Source organism: Oncorhynchus masou, chromosome 14, assembly GCF_036934945.1.
Source record: "Oncorhynchus masou masou isolate Uvic2021 chromosome 14, UVic_Omas_1.1, whole genome shotgun sequence".
NCBI classification, from domain to species: domain Eukaryota; kingdom Metazoa; phylum Chordata; class Actinopteri; order Salmoniformes; family Salmonidae; genus Oncorhynchus; species Oncorhynchus masou.
The window spans coordinates 16050120-16066748 of NC_088225.1; the positions used below are offsets into that span (position 1 = coordinate 16050120).

General features: G+C 45.4%; 1 protein-coding gene across 3 annotated transcripts in view; it reads right to left on the bottom strand.

The window, feature by feature from the left end:
* Window positions 1-16629, bottom strand: part of LOC135554375 (RNA binding protein fox-1 homolog 3-like) — a 460460-nt gene that overhangs the window by 244636 nt on the left and 199195 nt on the right. For all 3 annotated transcript variants that reach the window (XM_064986655.1, XM_064986656.1, XM_064986653.1), the window contains exon 4: window positions 16318-16401. In XM_064986655.1, coding sequence (XP_064842727.1) covers window positions 16318-16339 — 22 coding nt within the window. In that variant the 5' untranslated portion in view covers window positions 16340-16401. The remainder of the gene's footprint in view (window positions 1-16317; window positions 16402-16629) is intronic.

Below are 16629 nucleotides of genomic sequence, written 5' to 3' on the forward strand. Positions count from 1 at the left end.
GGTATTGTTTCGGGGTGGAGTGCATTAGAATATTACTCAGCATGCTTTGCGATTGTTCATTTTTACATATACATTTTTATTTAGTTCATTTAGCAGACTCTGTTATCACGTCATAGTTCTATCAGATACCAATGCACAGTGAAAAGGGGGCCACAAAATGTGTACTGATAAAACGAAAAAATATATATATTGAAAATACAAATTACAGTGTTTTAAAAATACAAAAAAAATTGGAGTGTAGTTCAGCCCAGTGTAATTCAAATGACAAAATGCGTATTTCAAATATATGTAAGAAAAATCATGCCCATCTCTGCTCACACACATGCACTGCACTGCACACACGTGCATGGCCTACACACAGACCCTGCAAAGTTACATTTGAGGAAAACACAGGCGAGAGCCTAGGGCAAGGTATAACAAGGGCAAGCAATGGAAAGATAAACTTGGTAATACACTCTTGCATTGTGTACACAAAGCATACCTTCATTTTTCATTACGCTAAAATGACTGGTGCACAGCAACCACAGACAGCAAAGTTTCATATCAAACCTAGATTGGTTGTTTTCTTGTTCCTTTTGACATTGTCACAGTCCTGGAATAATATTGATGGTGAAATTATTCTATTTATTAAGTAATCTTTGCGAGGCAGCTTTTCAATAGCATGCCGGTTCCATAACCCACCAAAGTGGCACTTTGCGGGCACATTGAACCGTGTCAATGCTAAGCGAGGCTGACACATTGGGAGATGAAAGTCTTGTCATTCATTTGCCAGTGACAACCTGTGTATGCTAATGTCCAAGCATCTTTAGCTCAAAGAGGGAGATGGCTCTGCTGTCTGCACACAGCAAGGCCTGGGAGACCAGTGCAGTCATGGGTTAGTCAGGGTCTGGTGACACTAAAGGAACCACGGTAATGGGAAAGTTACATAGACTAACAAACAGTACAACACATTCTGACCAGGTTCTGGTCCTGTAGTCCTGCTGAGGATGAACAGATGTAGTCCTGGACACCTGGTAACCCTGCCAAACACTACATCCCGGAAACGTTGTCTCTCAATGGAATGCACCTTTGAGGGTTATTGACATACAGTTAGCTTTTCAAGTGTTCACATAGGCTATTTAGAAGGCAATAATTGCATAGTATGGATCTCTGTTTACTCAATGAATACTTGAAGGGAAAAGGGATTGATGCATTAGACTGCTCTATGGTATAATTAGTGATAAATGCAAAGCTCTGGTTTTGCAGTGAACATTGAATCAGCCTCAGCCACCAAGAACAGAAAGACATTTGCTGTTTACTTCACTGGGGCCTTGGATTTTAATATAATAGAAGTATATCTATTTGAGGGGATTTTAATATAATAGAAGTATATCTATTTGAGGGGATTTTAATATAATAGAAGTATATCTATTTGAGGGGATTTTAATATAATAGAAGTCTATCTATTTGAGTTTAGGTAGTCAAAAGTGAAAAATGTCAAAATAGGCATCTAAAATCCATCACAATCTCTCCACATACAGTACATGTATGTTGTATGTAGGCTATATCATTAAAATTCCTCATTCCCTATTCTATAAACTAGTTGATTTGAACCAGTGCTTGTTAGTTTGGCTCAGGGAGATCTATATTTGATGTGGTGATCAGATGTATTACAGTAGACACCTGACATGCTGATATTAGCTCCCCAGCAGCTGTCAGAGGTGTGTCTGAATGATTGACTCCTAGCAGATCTACTTTCAGATGAATATTTAATCTTCCCTTAATAGAAAACAGATGTTCTACTCCTGCCTATACTGGGAGATAGCTGTAAGTATTGCATACATTACTAGTAGTCTAACTACATTTAGCATGAAATATGCATCGGACAGATGCCCCACAATCAAGTTTCACGAGCGTATAATGGAATATCGACAGATCTCATTTGAGCAGGGTAGACTGACCTCATGGGGGGGGGGGGACTAATACAACTTCTTGCACATTCAACCAGAAACATGCCCTGGCTGTATTTCAGTGTAAGGCGGGCGGCACTCTGGATGCCCTTTAAAGCATTGACCTCTTCAAGGAGTAAGGGCTGCTATGTGATTAATACAGCTCTGTATTTATTGGCTCGCCAAGGCACTTTTACCAATAGGTTACCTGCTTGACCTTGGCGCAAGCGTGGGGATCGAAACCAAGTGGAAAGAAAACTATATGGCTCAGGGTGGTAACAGCAGGCAAATGCTAAAAGGGTGGTCAAACTCCTAACCCTCCCACACACCTACACTACCGTTCAAATGTTTGGGATAGAAATGTCCTTGTTTTTGAAAGAAAAGCACATTTTTTGCCCATTAAAATAACATAGAATTGATCAGAAATACAGTGTAGACATTGTTCATGTTGTAAATTACTATTGTAGCTGGAAACGGCAGATTCTTTTATGTAATATCTACATTAGGCATTACTTACTGTAAGAAATATTTTCCTCATTTACAGTAGCATTTACAGCCAAAGATATATTTCATACTCAATTATCCTTCAAGGATTTTGTGGAAAACATTGTGGACAAACATGGAATGAAATAATGGTAGATTACTCACTAGTATATCTGACATGTACAACCCTGGTATGGTGTACATGTACTGTAAAAAACAGCTGTATGTCTACCTAGCCACTTAATCATACTGTTGCATACACACACACACACACACACACATACGCGCGCAAGTGCGCACACGCGCACACACTCATTCTCGCACACATTTTCCGAGACTAAAGGAAGAGCTGACTGCAACATTTTTCTCCACTTCAAAAAAGTAGCCGGTGTCAAAATGATAAATGAGGGATCATGAGGGAGAGCTGCATACTTACATTAGACTGCACAGGAGCTTCAACACTATGGACAAACCATGCAATAGTTTCACAGCTATACCTCTTCAGTACCGGGCAAAGCCTTCAGCATAATATAAGGATTTTACACATAACAATGAATGATAGAGATTAGTCAAATGAAATTAGTAGAATGAAATTAGTAGAATCTGCAACCAGGAGGTATATGAGCTAAGATACAGACATAACCTGATGAGGGAAATGCTGTGTTCCTGGTACAGGTGTTTGCTGGTGAAAGGTTGATTAGTTATTTCCCTAAGGTGACTGCAGCACATACACATGCATACACGTCAACACACACACACACACACACACACACACACACACACGCACACACACACACACACACACACACACACACACACACACACACACACACACACACACGTCAGCACACACACACACACACACACACACACACACACACACACACACACACACACACACACACACACACACACACACACACACACACACACACACACACACAGATATATGTGGATAGAATCAGAGAAGCCGTTAGACTGTCATAACATAATTTCAGCATCAGTTCAAAAATGGCTGAGGGAAGATTGATGGGTGGCGAGAGCTGGTTAATATGCGTGATTGGAATGATACAACGCCTGGTTGTTTGTTGTGAGGGGGCTTGGGCTTATACTGCAACAGCAGGTCTCGGGTGAAAATAAAAAACACAAATTCCAATAAAACAGCTATTGACATGTATGCATTGCTGTCAGTGGTGTTTTTATGCATTATGACCACACATGACTGTTAGTAAACAAATAAAAACATTTATATGTTTATACATTTTTTTACTATACCACTTGGTATGACCTTCTAAAGGACTCAATCAAACAGACAGGAGTTCATTCATTCTCCATTTCCATATTTCTCTACTACATTTCCACACACATACAACATGTGCAGACTTCCACCAGGACAACTGTTTACTTAGAGTAACAGTATCACCGATAATACAGGGAGACTGGACCATGAGAAGTTACTGCACATGTACTGTCCATGTCCTTAGATCAATTACAATGTAATTACACTAGCAGACAGAAATACAACCTGGGCTGATGCTCTGTCTTCCCTGATAAGTGATAGATAAGCACCTGAGGGATGGAGAAGAGGAGACCTGGGCTGGAATACATCTCAGAGACATCCATAAATTACACAGTGGAGACCATTCCTTCAAGTGCCTTCCAACGCTATGCAGCTTCCCTCGAACACTACGGGTCAGAGGGGTAACACCCTCATCCAAGTCTCTCTGACAAGACATCCAGCTGGCCGTGGTAGAAGAGAAAACAGTGGAAAGTCGTTTTTGCTGTGGTACCACAAAATAAGACCTCACTCTGAGCTCCCCCGTTGTGCCTGAGTAGTTGGCATTCTGGCTGCCTCCAGACCTGTGCTAACCAATTAGTCCGTTCAATTTCGAGACTCTGATCTAGTCTAAGCTTATCAAGAGTCACTGAGTAGAGGAACTTAAATGTGTGACATCAATGTAGATGTGCGACTGTTCCTCGGTCAGGGGGAGAAAGGAGAGCAGCGTGGCGGGTTCTGACTGCTGAGAGAGAGAAGCAGCGTACAAAAGACAAAGAGATCAGCGATAAGACAGAGAAGTGCACCCATATCGACTGCTGTCAGTTAGGAGCATGTTAAGGAGTGTATTAGGGATTATAAGGGATTAGTCATATCAGATCACTGGAGGGTTATCAGAGGTCACAGCAGCTCCTGTAGGGAGGAGTTCCCTGTTACCTCCCAGCCCTTCCAAAATGAGCCTCTGTTGCATTCCCTACCAAGCCTACTGCACGCTACAGAGAAATGCAAAAGATTAACACATACAGTCGCAGGATTTATGAGTTTGGAAAAGCAATTAAGCTTGTGATTTTTATTAGAGGCTTGATTGAGTGCTCCCACCCCAGTCTCTGGGTGCTACCTAGGTTGAGCCCCTCTCAGGAGAACGGAATGGGGCCCCACTACAAAAATTACCATGATTTAAGATGCAAAACCAACACACATTAAAACAGCTCAGAGCTTATTGCATGCTCGCTTCCACACAAAACCAATTTAGTTTCCATTGATCGCTTTTCAAGCAATTAGATTTCCATTGATGGGAAAAGTAAAGGGTGCTTGTATGAAACGCGGAGGGTCAGTAGTTGGCCGCTGTGATTTGAACATTTATTCGAACCATTTGACCACCTCCTCTAACCCCAGACAGATGGCTGGCTGGCTCCTTGCCCTCCGCCCCGCCCCACGTTTACGTCCCCTCCTTCCGGACAACAAATAATTCACCCACCATGAAAAAACGCCTGGCGTCAGATTATACATCCGTCTTTATTTCCAATATTGCCTCTTTGTTTCTGCAAACTTGGCTGATTTTCTAAATTGTGGAGTATTGACTGTTTCAGAGCCTGACCAAGCGAGTCTGATGTAACACATTGGAGGTAATGATATCCCAGCCACGGAAGGAAGAAGCAGTAGCTGCATGGGAAGAACTGGACCCTGGCCAGATTCTAGAACCATTAGTCTACCCAGAGGCTTGGTTCTGTTCCGGCATGACAGGCTCACTATCACCATAACTGTAACCCAACTCAACCAGGGTTGCCACCAGATCACTCCCCCTGTGCCCAACACAGGGAGATTCCATCTGGAATCACTTTCATTCAGACATTCAAGGTCATTCCCCACTTTTCTGTGTGTTTTTTAAACATATCTAATTTTCAACTGTCACAGGGAGCAGTGGTAGCAGTGGCTATAAACCTGAACTGTGTGTTAAATAACGGTTCAATATTCAAAATACCTGGCAAAGGCCAATGGGTGAAAGTAGATTCAAGAAATAAAACAGGGAACACTGAATGGCATTAATGTGAAAGTAGGGAGTAATTCCCAGCATGCTCCCAGAGGAAATCCACCTTTCGCCAAAGCTGGGGATTTTGACAAATGCCTTTCTCAACACGAGCAAAGGAGACAAATGTTACATTTAAACAGAAATACTTAATTTCCACTTTTGGTGACTTGCGGCAGATATCATTAATCAACGGAGGCCTACCACGCTCAGTGAGCCTGCTAAGAACCAGATGATCGCCCTCTTCCACTCAATCCATCAACTATGATTGGAGAAAGAAAAGGTTCGAAAACGTTGAGCCGCGCCCATGCTGGAAGAGTAATTACCCATGTGCCAGTTGCTGAGGTGTTCCAGTGACACCTCGACCCTCTGTTTAGCATGCACCAGATTACTCATGGGGTGTCAACATACCTCCAGTGACAGAGCTAGCATCTCCACCTTCCTAGGCTCCCCTCACTCACTGCTCACTGTCGTCTCAGGAAGAAGAAGATAAATAGAACGTTATGAGCCTCCCAACTTCTAATGAGCAAACTTATCACTGGATCGGCCCAAGATAATGTATGCAGATGGCGCCGGAGGAGATGGCTGCCGTTTTACGGGATCCTACCAATTGTGCTATTGTGTGTGTTTTTTCACACTATTTGTAACTTATTTTGTACATAACGTTTCTGCCACTGTCTCTTATGACCGAAAAGAGCTTCTGGATATCAGGACAGCGACATATTTTTTCTTTAACTAGTCGGACACAAAGAATTTACTTCAGACACTCGACAAGGCCCAAATCTCCGTCATTCACATGAAGAAGAGACGGAGATATCGGGGACGTAGGTCGGGTGCCTTGTAAGGATCCGACGGTGAGTGAGTAATCCCCCGCTACCATTAATACTATTAGCCAATGTGCAATCATTGGATAACAAAATGGATGAGCTCTGATCAAGACTATACTACCAACGGGACATTAAAAACTGTAATATCTTATATTTCACAAAGTCGTGGCTGAACGACGGCATGGATAAAATACAGCTGGGTGGGTTTTCGATGCATCGGCAAGATAGAACAGCTGCCTCCGGTAAGACAAGGGGTGGCGGTCTGTGTCTATTTGTAAATAACAGTTGGCACACGAAATCGAATGTTGAGGTTTTGCTCGCCTGAGGTAGTGTATCTCATGATAAGCTGTAGGTAACACTATTTACCAAGAGAGTTTTCATCTAAATTTTGAGTGGCTGTCTATTTACCACCACAAACTGATGCAGGCACTAAGACGGCACTCAATGAGCTGTATAAGACCATAAGCAAGAAAATGCTCATCAAGAGGTGGCGGACTTTAATACAGAGAAACTTAAATGTGTTTTACCTAATTTCTACCAGCATGTTAAATGTGCAACCAGGGAAAAAAACTCTAGACCACCTTTACTCCACACAGAGATTCGTAAAAATATCTCCATCGCCCTCCATTTGGCAAATCTGACCATAACTCAATCTTCCTGATTCCTGCTTACAAGCAAAAACTCAAGCAGGAAGTTCCAGTGACTAGCCAAGGACTGTTTTGCTAGCACAGACTGGAATATGTTCCGGGATTCTTCCGATGGCATTGAGGAGTACACCACATCAGTCACTGGCTTTATCAATAAATGCATCGATGATGTCGTTCCCACAGTGACCATACGTACATAAGCCAACCAGAAGCCATGGATTACAGGCAACATCCACATTGAGCTAAAAGGTAGAGCTGCTTTTTTCAAGGAGTGGGACTCTAACCCGGCTGCTTATAAGAAATCCCACTATGCCCTCCAAAGAACCATCAAACAGGCAAAGCGTCAATACAGGACTAATATTGAATCGTACTACACTCGTCGGATGTGGCAGGGCTTGCAAACTATTACAGACTACAAAGGGAAGCACAGACGCGAGCTGCCCAGTGACACGAGCCTACCAGACGAGCTAAATAACTTCTATGCTCGCTTCGAGGCAAGCAACACTGAAGCATGCATGAGAGCATCAGATGCTCCGGATGACTGTATGATCACGCTCTCCGTAGCCAGCGTAGTTAACAACACATTTGCCACGTTGATTCTCAACACGGGGGACACCAGGGGTGTATGCTCAGTCCCCTCCTGTACTCCCTGTTCACCCATGACTGCATGGCCAAAGATGACTCCATCACCATCATTAAGTTTGCAGACGACACAACAGTGGTAGGCCTGATCACCGACAACGATGAGACAGCCTATAGGGAGGAAGTCAGAGACCTGGCAGTGTGGTGACAGGATGACAACCTCTCCCTCAACGTGATCAAGACAAAGGAGATGATCGTGGACTACAGAAAAAGGAGGACCGAGCACGCCCCCATTCTCATCAACGGGGCTGTAGTGGAGCAGGTTGAGAGCTTCAAGGTCCTTGGTGTCCACATCACCAACTTACTGTCATGGTCCAAACACACAAGACAGTTGTGAAGACGGCACGACAACGCCTATTCCCCCTCGGGAAACTGAAAAGACTGGGCATGGGTCCTCAGATCTTCAAAACGTTATACAGCTGCACCATCGAGAGCATCCTGACTGAATGCATCACCGCCTGCTATGGCAACTACTCGGCCTCCGACCGCAAGGCACTACAGAGGGTAGTGCGTACAGTCCAGTACATCACTGGGGCCAAGCTTCCTGCCATTCAGGACCTTCATTTAAGGTGGTGTCAGAGGAAGGGTTATAAATATATAGGGAAATGTGTGTGATGTTAGAAAAGAGCTGAACCTGAGGGTTGTTTGAAGGGTACCAACACAGAGAGACAATAACAGTAAAGCAAACAGGCCTTTGCACCGGTGATTCTTGCCTCCCTAGTGATACATGCCAGAGATAACAGCTTCATTTCAACCTCAGCACTTTTACTGCACTGTCCAAGTCATTCGCTGGGTCAATGTATCAATGCACCACCATGCTAGTCACTCTCCACTGCGACAACTCTCAATTTCTCCTATGATAGAAGTCCTGAGAGGTGGCATGCTTGAGCTTCCACACATCCCGCCTTCCTGTGATCCGTCTCTGGTCTTTGGAGACCAGCCTGGCTGTTAGTGTGTGAGGGGATGGGTCAGAGGGCCAGATGTGTGATTGAATCCTTCATAGTGGGACAAACGAGAGGGTTGGATTTCTCTCCACTGTGATTCTGCCGTGGCGGCACACTCTTCCCTCAGCGAAGAGATCTATCTCCTCATTCACTTTCAAAGGCAGCTAGCTTCATTATGACACGATCCCACACTCAAAACAACAAGAATCCTCTGATACCTCTCCGTACTGGCATGAACCAGAGATTTAACAATTTCAGACCATCCCAGTTGTTGTTATTCAATACACCAGCAAAACAAACACTAGCCTATTCAGTGGCTAGTCTATCATTTCACTCTCCTTATCAAGCTCACAATGTGAACAGGAAGCTTTCCATGTTGGCAGAGGGTTCCCCTGGTAAAGCTGTGTGTGGTAGAGCCTGACTCTGTCATGGGTGGGGGGCGCTGGATAGGGGGCGGGGGGAACCAGGCAGGTCAGAGCGCTGGACTATGATTAACACTGACATCAGGGAGAAACAACCTGCATCTGTGGGGGTCAGGAGGTGTAAAGTGTAACTGTTCAGAGAACATGGCAGAGAGAGTGAGAGCACAGATTTCTACCCTACATTACATTTGGATGAAATGACATGTTTTTATTGTGTGCTTAAAATGATATAGCTTAATATTCAGTTTTCCACATGCAGAGGAAGATGCACCTCTTTTGCATTCACGGCACCACCGTCTGCAGTGTTATGACAGCAGATCTTCTGAGCTTATGCATCTTACACATGAGTAATGAACCTCCGACTTCAAAACAACACCAGTGCACTTCTGCAGAGGAAGAAGACAGTGGAACGGATATACACAGGCAAGTTTCTCCTTATCCTCAGGGAAGTCGGAATGAAACGTGCTTTTATCATGTGTCATAAGCACTGCTCATGCCCCCCCCCCACCACCACCACACACCCCACACCTACTTCCACCCCCCTCGCTCATATCCATGTTGAACCCCTCCATCAAAAAATATTGGCAAACGTTGTAATTACGTGTGGAGTATCTCACAGCCCTTACATGGCTCGGAGGTTCAATCAGTGGCGGGCCTGATATTCCAGTTTTATCATATTTTAGTTTTATTCGAGGACGGTGGCAGCAGCAGGCCTCCAGTCAGCCATAATTGAAACGAGGGGAGGAAGGAGGAAGATGTAGAGGCTCTATGCACCGCTCCTTGTAATCAAGCCCTTACTCCTGTGTGCTTTGCCCATTTTTCAAAGTGAAATATACTCGCAATCTGTATCGTAATACGTCGCCAGTCGCTCCTTCCTCCAGCCCAGAGCCTCGGGGTAATTAGGCATGAGAAAGTGTGCTTTTGAGATGAGGAAGAACCGAGCATTAAGGCTGTTCATGTAACACAACTGGGCCATGGATGTTGCTTGGCATATATGCAAAACATTCAATTAGCAGGTTTACATGATGAGGCACATTAAATTGTCACACTCCTATATTCACTCTGCATTATTCAATAATTCTGCACTCGGGCAATGTATTCTGTTTGATTCTCTGCATTATCTGTTCAGCTGAATTCCATACATGTGAATGTGATATGCGGCTGGTTGGATTGGGAGGGGGGGAATGGTGAGAAAGCGGCACCGGGGGACTGATGGAGAAGTTGATGTATGATCCCTGGTGGCTGGGCTTATTTGAGGCGTGGAGCTGGGCAGGTGATTCAGAGGCGTCGGCTCTTTAAACAGTGTAATGAGCCAGAGAGGATGCTGCCTTCTCTCTCGTTCCCTCCATTTCTCTCTGTCTCTCTCTCTCTTTCTCTCTCTCTCTCTCTCTCTCTCTCTCTCTCTCTCTCTCTCTCTCTCTCTCTCTCTCTCTCTCTCTCTCTCTCTCTCTCTCTCTCTCTCTCTCTCTCTCATCACACCGCTCCACATCAGTCGGCTGAGGCTGGGGTTTTTACGAGGGTCAGTCCTCACCCTGCCTGGCCACGCTACTCTCAGGAAGTCCCTGCTGTTGCCTCTGCTGCTGGGCTCTCTGGGGAATACCTCACCACACGGCGCTGTGCCACGCAGAGCGGAGCGGTGTAGAGCCCGGTGCAGAGCCCAGTGTAGAGCCCAGTGCAGAGCCCAGTGCAGAGCCCAGTGCAGAGCCCAGTGCAGAGCCCAGTGCAGAGCCCAGTGCAGAGCCCAGAGCCCAGTGCAGAGCCCAGTGCAGAGCCCAGTGCAGAGCCCAGTGCAGAGCCCAGTGTAGAGCCCAGTGCAGAGCCCAGTGCAGAGCGGAGCGGGGCAGAGCCCAGTGTAGAGCCCAGTGCAGAGCCCAGTGCAGAGCCCAGTGCAGAGCGGAGCGGTGCAGAGCCCAGTGCAGAGCCCAGAGCCCAGTGCAGAGCCCAGTGCAGAGCCCAGTGCAGAGCCCAGTGCAGAGCCCAGTGCAGAGCCCAGTGCAGAGCCCAGTGTAGAGCCCAGTGCAGAGCCCAGTGCAGAGCCCAGTGTAGAGCCCAGTGCAGAGCCCAGTGCAGAGCCCAGTGCATGCACCCACGCTGTCACACAACGGCAGCGGTAAAGGGTCCAACAAGCATTACCACAGAGCAGGACACAAAGGGCAGCACGGCAGGGGATGACCCCTTCTGGCTGGCACACTGACACACACCGGGGAATACTGGTGTGTGTGTGTGTGTGTGTGTGTGTGTGTGTGTGTGTGTGTGTGTGTGTGTGTGTGTGTGTGTGTGTGTGTGTGTGTGTGTGTGTGGTGTGTGTGTGTGTGTGTGTGTGTGTGTAAGAGTAAAAGTGCGTGTATACATGCTTGTGTGTGTTTAAGCATAATGTAAGTGTAAGCACATAATTAGTGTAAGTATGCATGAAAGTGTGAGCGTGTGTGTTTGAGTACATGTGTGCTGTGTTTTATGTGATGGTTAGCATACTAAGGCCCCTCACAGCATCACAGGCAGGCACCCCCATGGGGGTACAGAGACGAGAGGGGAGGGCTACGACACACAGCTTTTCATTGATGCTGATAATATATAAATGCATGCACACATGGATGCTGCTCCTAAATAGACAAACACATACATCAATTTCCAAATCTAACACATTTGAAATTCAAATGCCCGAGCACATTTTTTACGATATGTCTCATTTCTCTCGCCGTAATCTAAAAAGAGGACTGAACATTGGAGGGAAAGAACAAATGCTGTTTGGAATTTAAGATGATGCATTTGGTTTGTGGCGTGTTGTTGTTTCCCCCTTTCCTGTAAATCACAGGTGTGTGGAGGGACTGAGGCTGTAGCCCAGGGCTTGTTGCTGCTGACAGGTTCAGTGTTTCAGGACTTCACTCCTTTTCAATGACACTTCTGAATTGAGAAGCAGAGGAAGAGAAAAGAGGTTTCTGCTGGAGGTTGAATTAAAGAGGCTCTCTCTTCCTCTTTTTTTTCCGATGGCGTTTAAAATCAATTCATTCAGTGGACTGCTGACACAGCCAGGCCCGGAGAGCCTAGGATTTATGGCTCCCTCTAATGGGCATGCTCTGAACCAAAGCCCTGCCGTCAGCACAATCCAGCTAGCCGCCCGCCCGCTCCCTTGCTCCTCACTTTTAAAGACGCAGGCACCCCCCTCCAGCCTCCTCCTCTGCCACAATCCCCTCCACTGTGGAGGAGCTCCTACGGCCATGCGAGGGGGCTGAGGAAAACACTGCCGGAGGTAACACAGGAGGAATTTTGAAAATCGGTGAAATCTAAACTATCAATCACAAAGTAAGCTAATTATATGTGAGTGAGAGACCAAGAAGACGATGGAGAGAAAGGAAGAGATACTGAACAATTTCATTTTGAATTTAGAAATGTATTGGGTGTTTACTTTGAAAGGACCATCATTTCACACAGTTTGAATGGCATATTCCGATTAAAATCGATGCATTGCTATTAGTAAGGTGTATTTAGAGTTAATAATTTCAAATGTAAAACCTCTAATGTCAATAAGATGACTTTAGTACTGTCTATCTACCAATTCCACAAGTGGCATTTCTTATGGAGTGGTCAATAAATTGGTTCTTTATCCATTAACTTGTCTGACCTGTGGGGTGTATGTGGTCGCTACATATTCATTATATTCATAACCTAGTATAGTGTCAGAGTGTCAGGAACAATCTTTGACTGAAGGAAAAAAGACGATTGAAAACACTAGCCCATGAGCCCAGCCAGTGTGAGATGTGTATAACAGATGATTGCCTGAATTGTGATGACTAGCATGTCATTCCCTCAACTCTGCCCATCATCAACACAGTGTTACATCCAGGTGTGTGTGTGTCCATCCGTGTATGTGTGTCTGTGACAGAGAGAAGCACCGTATATAAAATAGAAAGAAATGGAGAATCGGAAGAGAGAGAGGGGGAAATAATATGGGATGTGAGGAAATGTGTTGCTGTACAGGGGTGGTATAATAGCAGAATAGATGGTGTTCTGCCACAGGGCCTGAGGAGGAGAGAGTCCCTGTATAACCTACAACTTCTCAATATTTTCAATGTTCATCTGCCAGTACAGTGATACCAGAGAGAGAAATAACAACCTTCACAGCAGCCCCACAGCTCCTGATCCACGTCTAACTCCAGCTAACATCCCTATGAGGTGAATGTATTACTGGCACTGAATTACCCCTCACGTTACTCCTATTCTCCAGCTACCACCACAGTTAGCCATAACTGACCATTTGTCCAGCTTCATTATGAAGCCATGCATGGAGAATCCAGCTCAGTCTCCAGCCATCACATTCAATTTCAAAATACAATTCACCCCCCAAATCCCCACCATTTCACCCTTAGTTATTTTCAACCTTCTCCTTGTTTGATAAAATATGATGTGATTAAAATAGATTACACACCTTGTTAGCGGAGTGTTCCATATTTGATACGGCGGTGCTTTGAGACAGCCAACCTCGTCCGTGATTCAAAGCGATTGTGGCCTTGTTCTGTGGCTATTTGTTTAATAAGCCCTGCAACATCAGTGGACCTTTTAAGTGAACAGACTCCCCTGCAGCAAAGGCAAAGATCAATACCCACACCTGGAGAAAAAAAAATAACGGCCAAGGATTTTCTATCCCGGCCCCTTTTATATAGTGAAATAAGAGCAGGAAGATAATCAGTGTGGCTGTAACAATCATGGCCTATTTTTGAAGGAATCCCACAGGTCAACCATGCAGAGTGAGATGTTTAGGACCGGTTAGACCACCACGGACCAGATGCCTCACACTAAGCCTAGCTAACAGTTGAACCAGTTATATTATCTCTTGAAGGAATATTATAAATACAAGGAGAAAGTCTTTGTGGCTAAATTAACTAATTGTTATCTCCATCTTCTCCGCCTGCTGATTGAAAGCTTCTAGTGTGATGGCTGATTGGGGAAGCCTTCCATTTGTACCAATATAGCACACTAGGACTTCACATCCAGGAGTAATACAGAGTCAGACTTCCTAGAAATGAGTGAAAAGAAGCTCTTCAGAGGTCTGCTGACACACAGAGAAGAACAAAGAGCGCAGGAGGGAGAAATCTAATATTGTAGTCAATGAGCTCTGTTTGACCGGGGACGAGACTCAAGCTGCCTTGAAAACAAATTTTCATTATACTTAAATCGTGATTATATAAGAAAGTCTAACTGGAGGGCACGGTAAATTAGAGCCAATTAGTACCATATTGTCTGTTTTTAACAGCGGCAAATTAACTAGAACTCGAGTGTTAATTTCATAAATCATTGGAATGTTGCACCTGTTGAGAATGCAAATAGATTAAGCAATTTGATTAAAATCTTATATCAAAACATTTGGGGAGCCTTTTTGTTTACACTTGTTTTTTTTTCAGTGTGAAGCTGCATTTTGGCTCCTGTTTCGTGTATGAGCAGAGTTAGTAGCACTGTGTGAGGGCAGTTTGGGGGGGAAACACAACACCCACCAGCTAGCACAGGAGCACTGGATGTCCATCATTACCACACCACACCGCTGATCACCGCAATAATATAGAACTATAACCAAGCAATTAGTCTAATGGAAAACAGCACTCTTTATCCCAGTGTGATGTGGTAAGGTGCAATGGGCACATCTCTTGGGCCTCGCCAGTGGAAACTAGAGGCTGGAGGTTGTGGAGTGGAAAGGTAATGGCAGAGAGAGAGAGAGAGAGAGAGAGAGAGAGAAGGAGGCACGGGAGGTGAGGAGAGAGGAGGTAATGGCAGAGAGTGAGAGAAGAGAGAGCGAGAGAGGCAGGGGAGGTGAGGAGAGGAGAAGAGGAGGTAATGGCAGAGTGAGAGAGCTAGAGAGAGGTAGGGGAGGTGAGGAGAGAGAGCAAGAGAGAGCGAGCGAGAGAGAGAGGTAGGGGAGGGGAGGAGAGAGAATCTCATGGTAGAGAGGGAGAGGCAGGGGAGGGGAGAGGATTTTTTATTTAATTTTTTATATCACCTTTATTTAACCATGTAAGCTAGTTGAGAACAAGTTCTCATTTACAACTGCGACTTGCCTAAGATAAAGCAAAGCAGAAGTAATGGCAGAGAGAGAGAGAGAGAGAGAGAGGCAGGGGAGGGGAGGAGAGAGGATATACTGGCAGAGAGAGAGAGAGGCAGGAGAGGGGAGGAGAGAGGATATACTGGCAGAGAGAGAGAGGGGCAGGAGAGGGGAGGAGAGAGAAGAAGGCCCATTGATCCTCAATGCCACCTGCTGTATGGCTCCTACGAGGCCAGCCAGGGGAGCAGGGAACACACACATGGGCGCCTGCCTGGGCCACGGCCATATGGATGAAAGCCTTGCGGAGGAGCCGAGCTAGTCTTCCGCTATCTGACCACATCAGGTTGATTGACTGTCTTGAAGTTGGTGTTTTAAAGAAGTACACACAAAGGTGTAATGACAGAGGATACACACATGCAGAGAAAACAGGTACAGAGAGAGCGAGTATGGGTGTGTGTGTTTGTGTAATAGAGAGAGTATAAGAGTGTGCGTGTGTGTGTGTGTGCTTCTGCGTGTGTGCGTGTGTGTGCGTGTGTGTGGACAAGTTTAACTATACTTGTTAGACCAGAATTCCCACAAGTATAATAAACAAACAAACATTTGACCAACTGGGGACATTTTGTTTAACCCCACAAGGTCAAATGCTATTTCTAGGGGGTTTAGGCTTAAGGTTAGAATTAGTGCAAGGGTTAGAATTAGGTCTAGGGTTAAGAGCTAGGGTTTGTTTAGGGTTAGGGTTAGGGTTGAGGTTAGGGTACAGGTATGGGTTAGGGGTTAAAGAAAATAAGATTTTGAATGGGACTGAATTGTATGTCCCCACAAGGTTAGTTAGGTGTGTGTGTGTGTGTGTGTGTGTGTGTGTGTGTGTGTGTGTGTGTGTGTGTGTGTGTGTGTGTGTGTGTGTGTGTGTGTGTGTGTGTGTGTGTGTGTGTGTGTGTGTGTGTGTGTGTAATAGAGAGGCAGGTAGAGAGAGAGCAGGTGTGTGTGTGTGTGTGTGTGTGTGTGTGTGTGTGTGTGTGTGTGTGTGTGTGTGTGTGTGTGTGTGTGTGTGTGTGTGTGTGTGTGTTGAGAGAGAGAGGGGCAGAGGGACGTACCTGCCCAGCTGGGGGTCTCCATGTACAGGTAACGCCGGACGGGCCAAAGCTGGGTGATTCACTCACTGTTGATACTAACAAACCCTGTAGACACAAGGCAACACATCCCCAGTTTAGACAGGAGGACCAAGGCAGGCAGTTGCAGACATTTACATTTCTCAGACATTTTCAACGAGTCAAATGTGTGTGTGTTTATTTGTTTGCGCGCGTGTCCCTGCCTGCCTGCTTGCGTGCGTGTGTGTTGTTTAAGGGTGTGAGTGCTCTCCTACTGTGAATGTTTCTGCTGAGCTGTGTATCTGAGCAGGCCTCAGG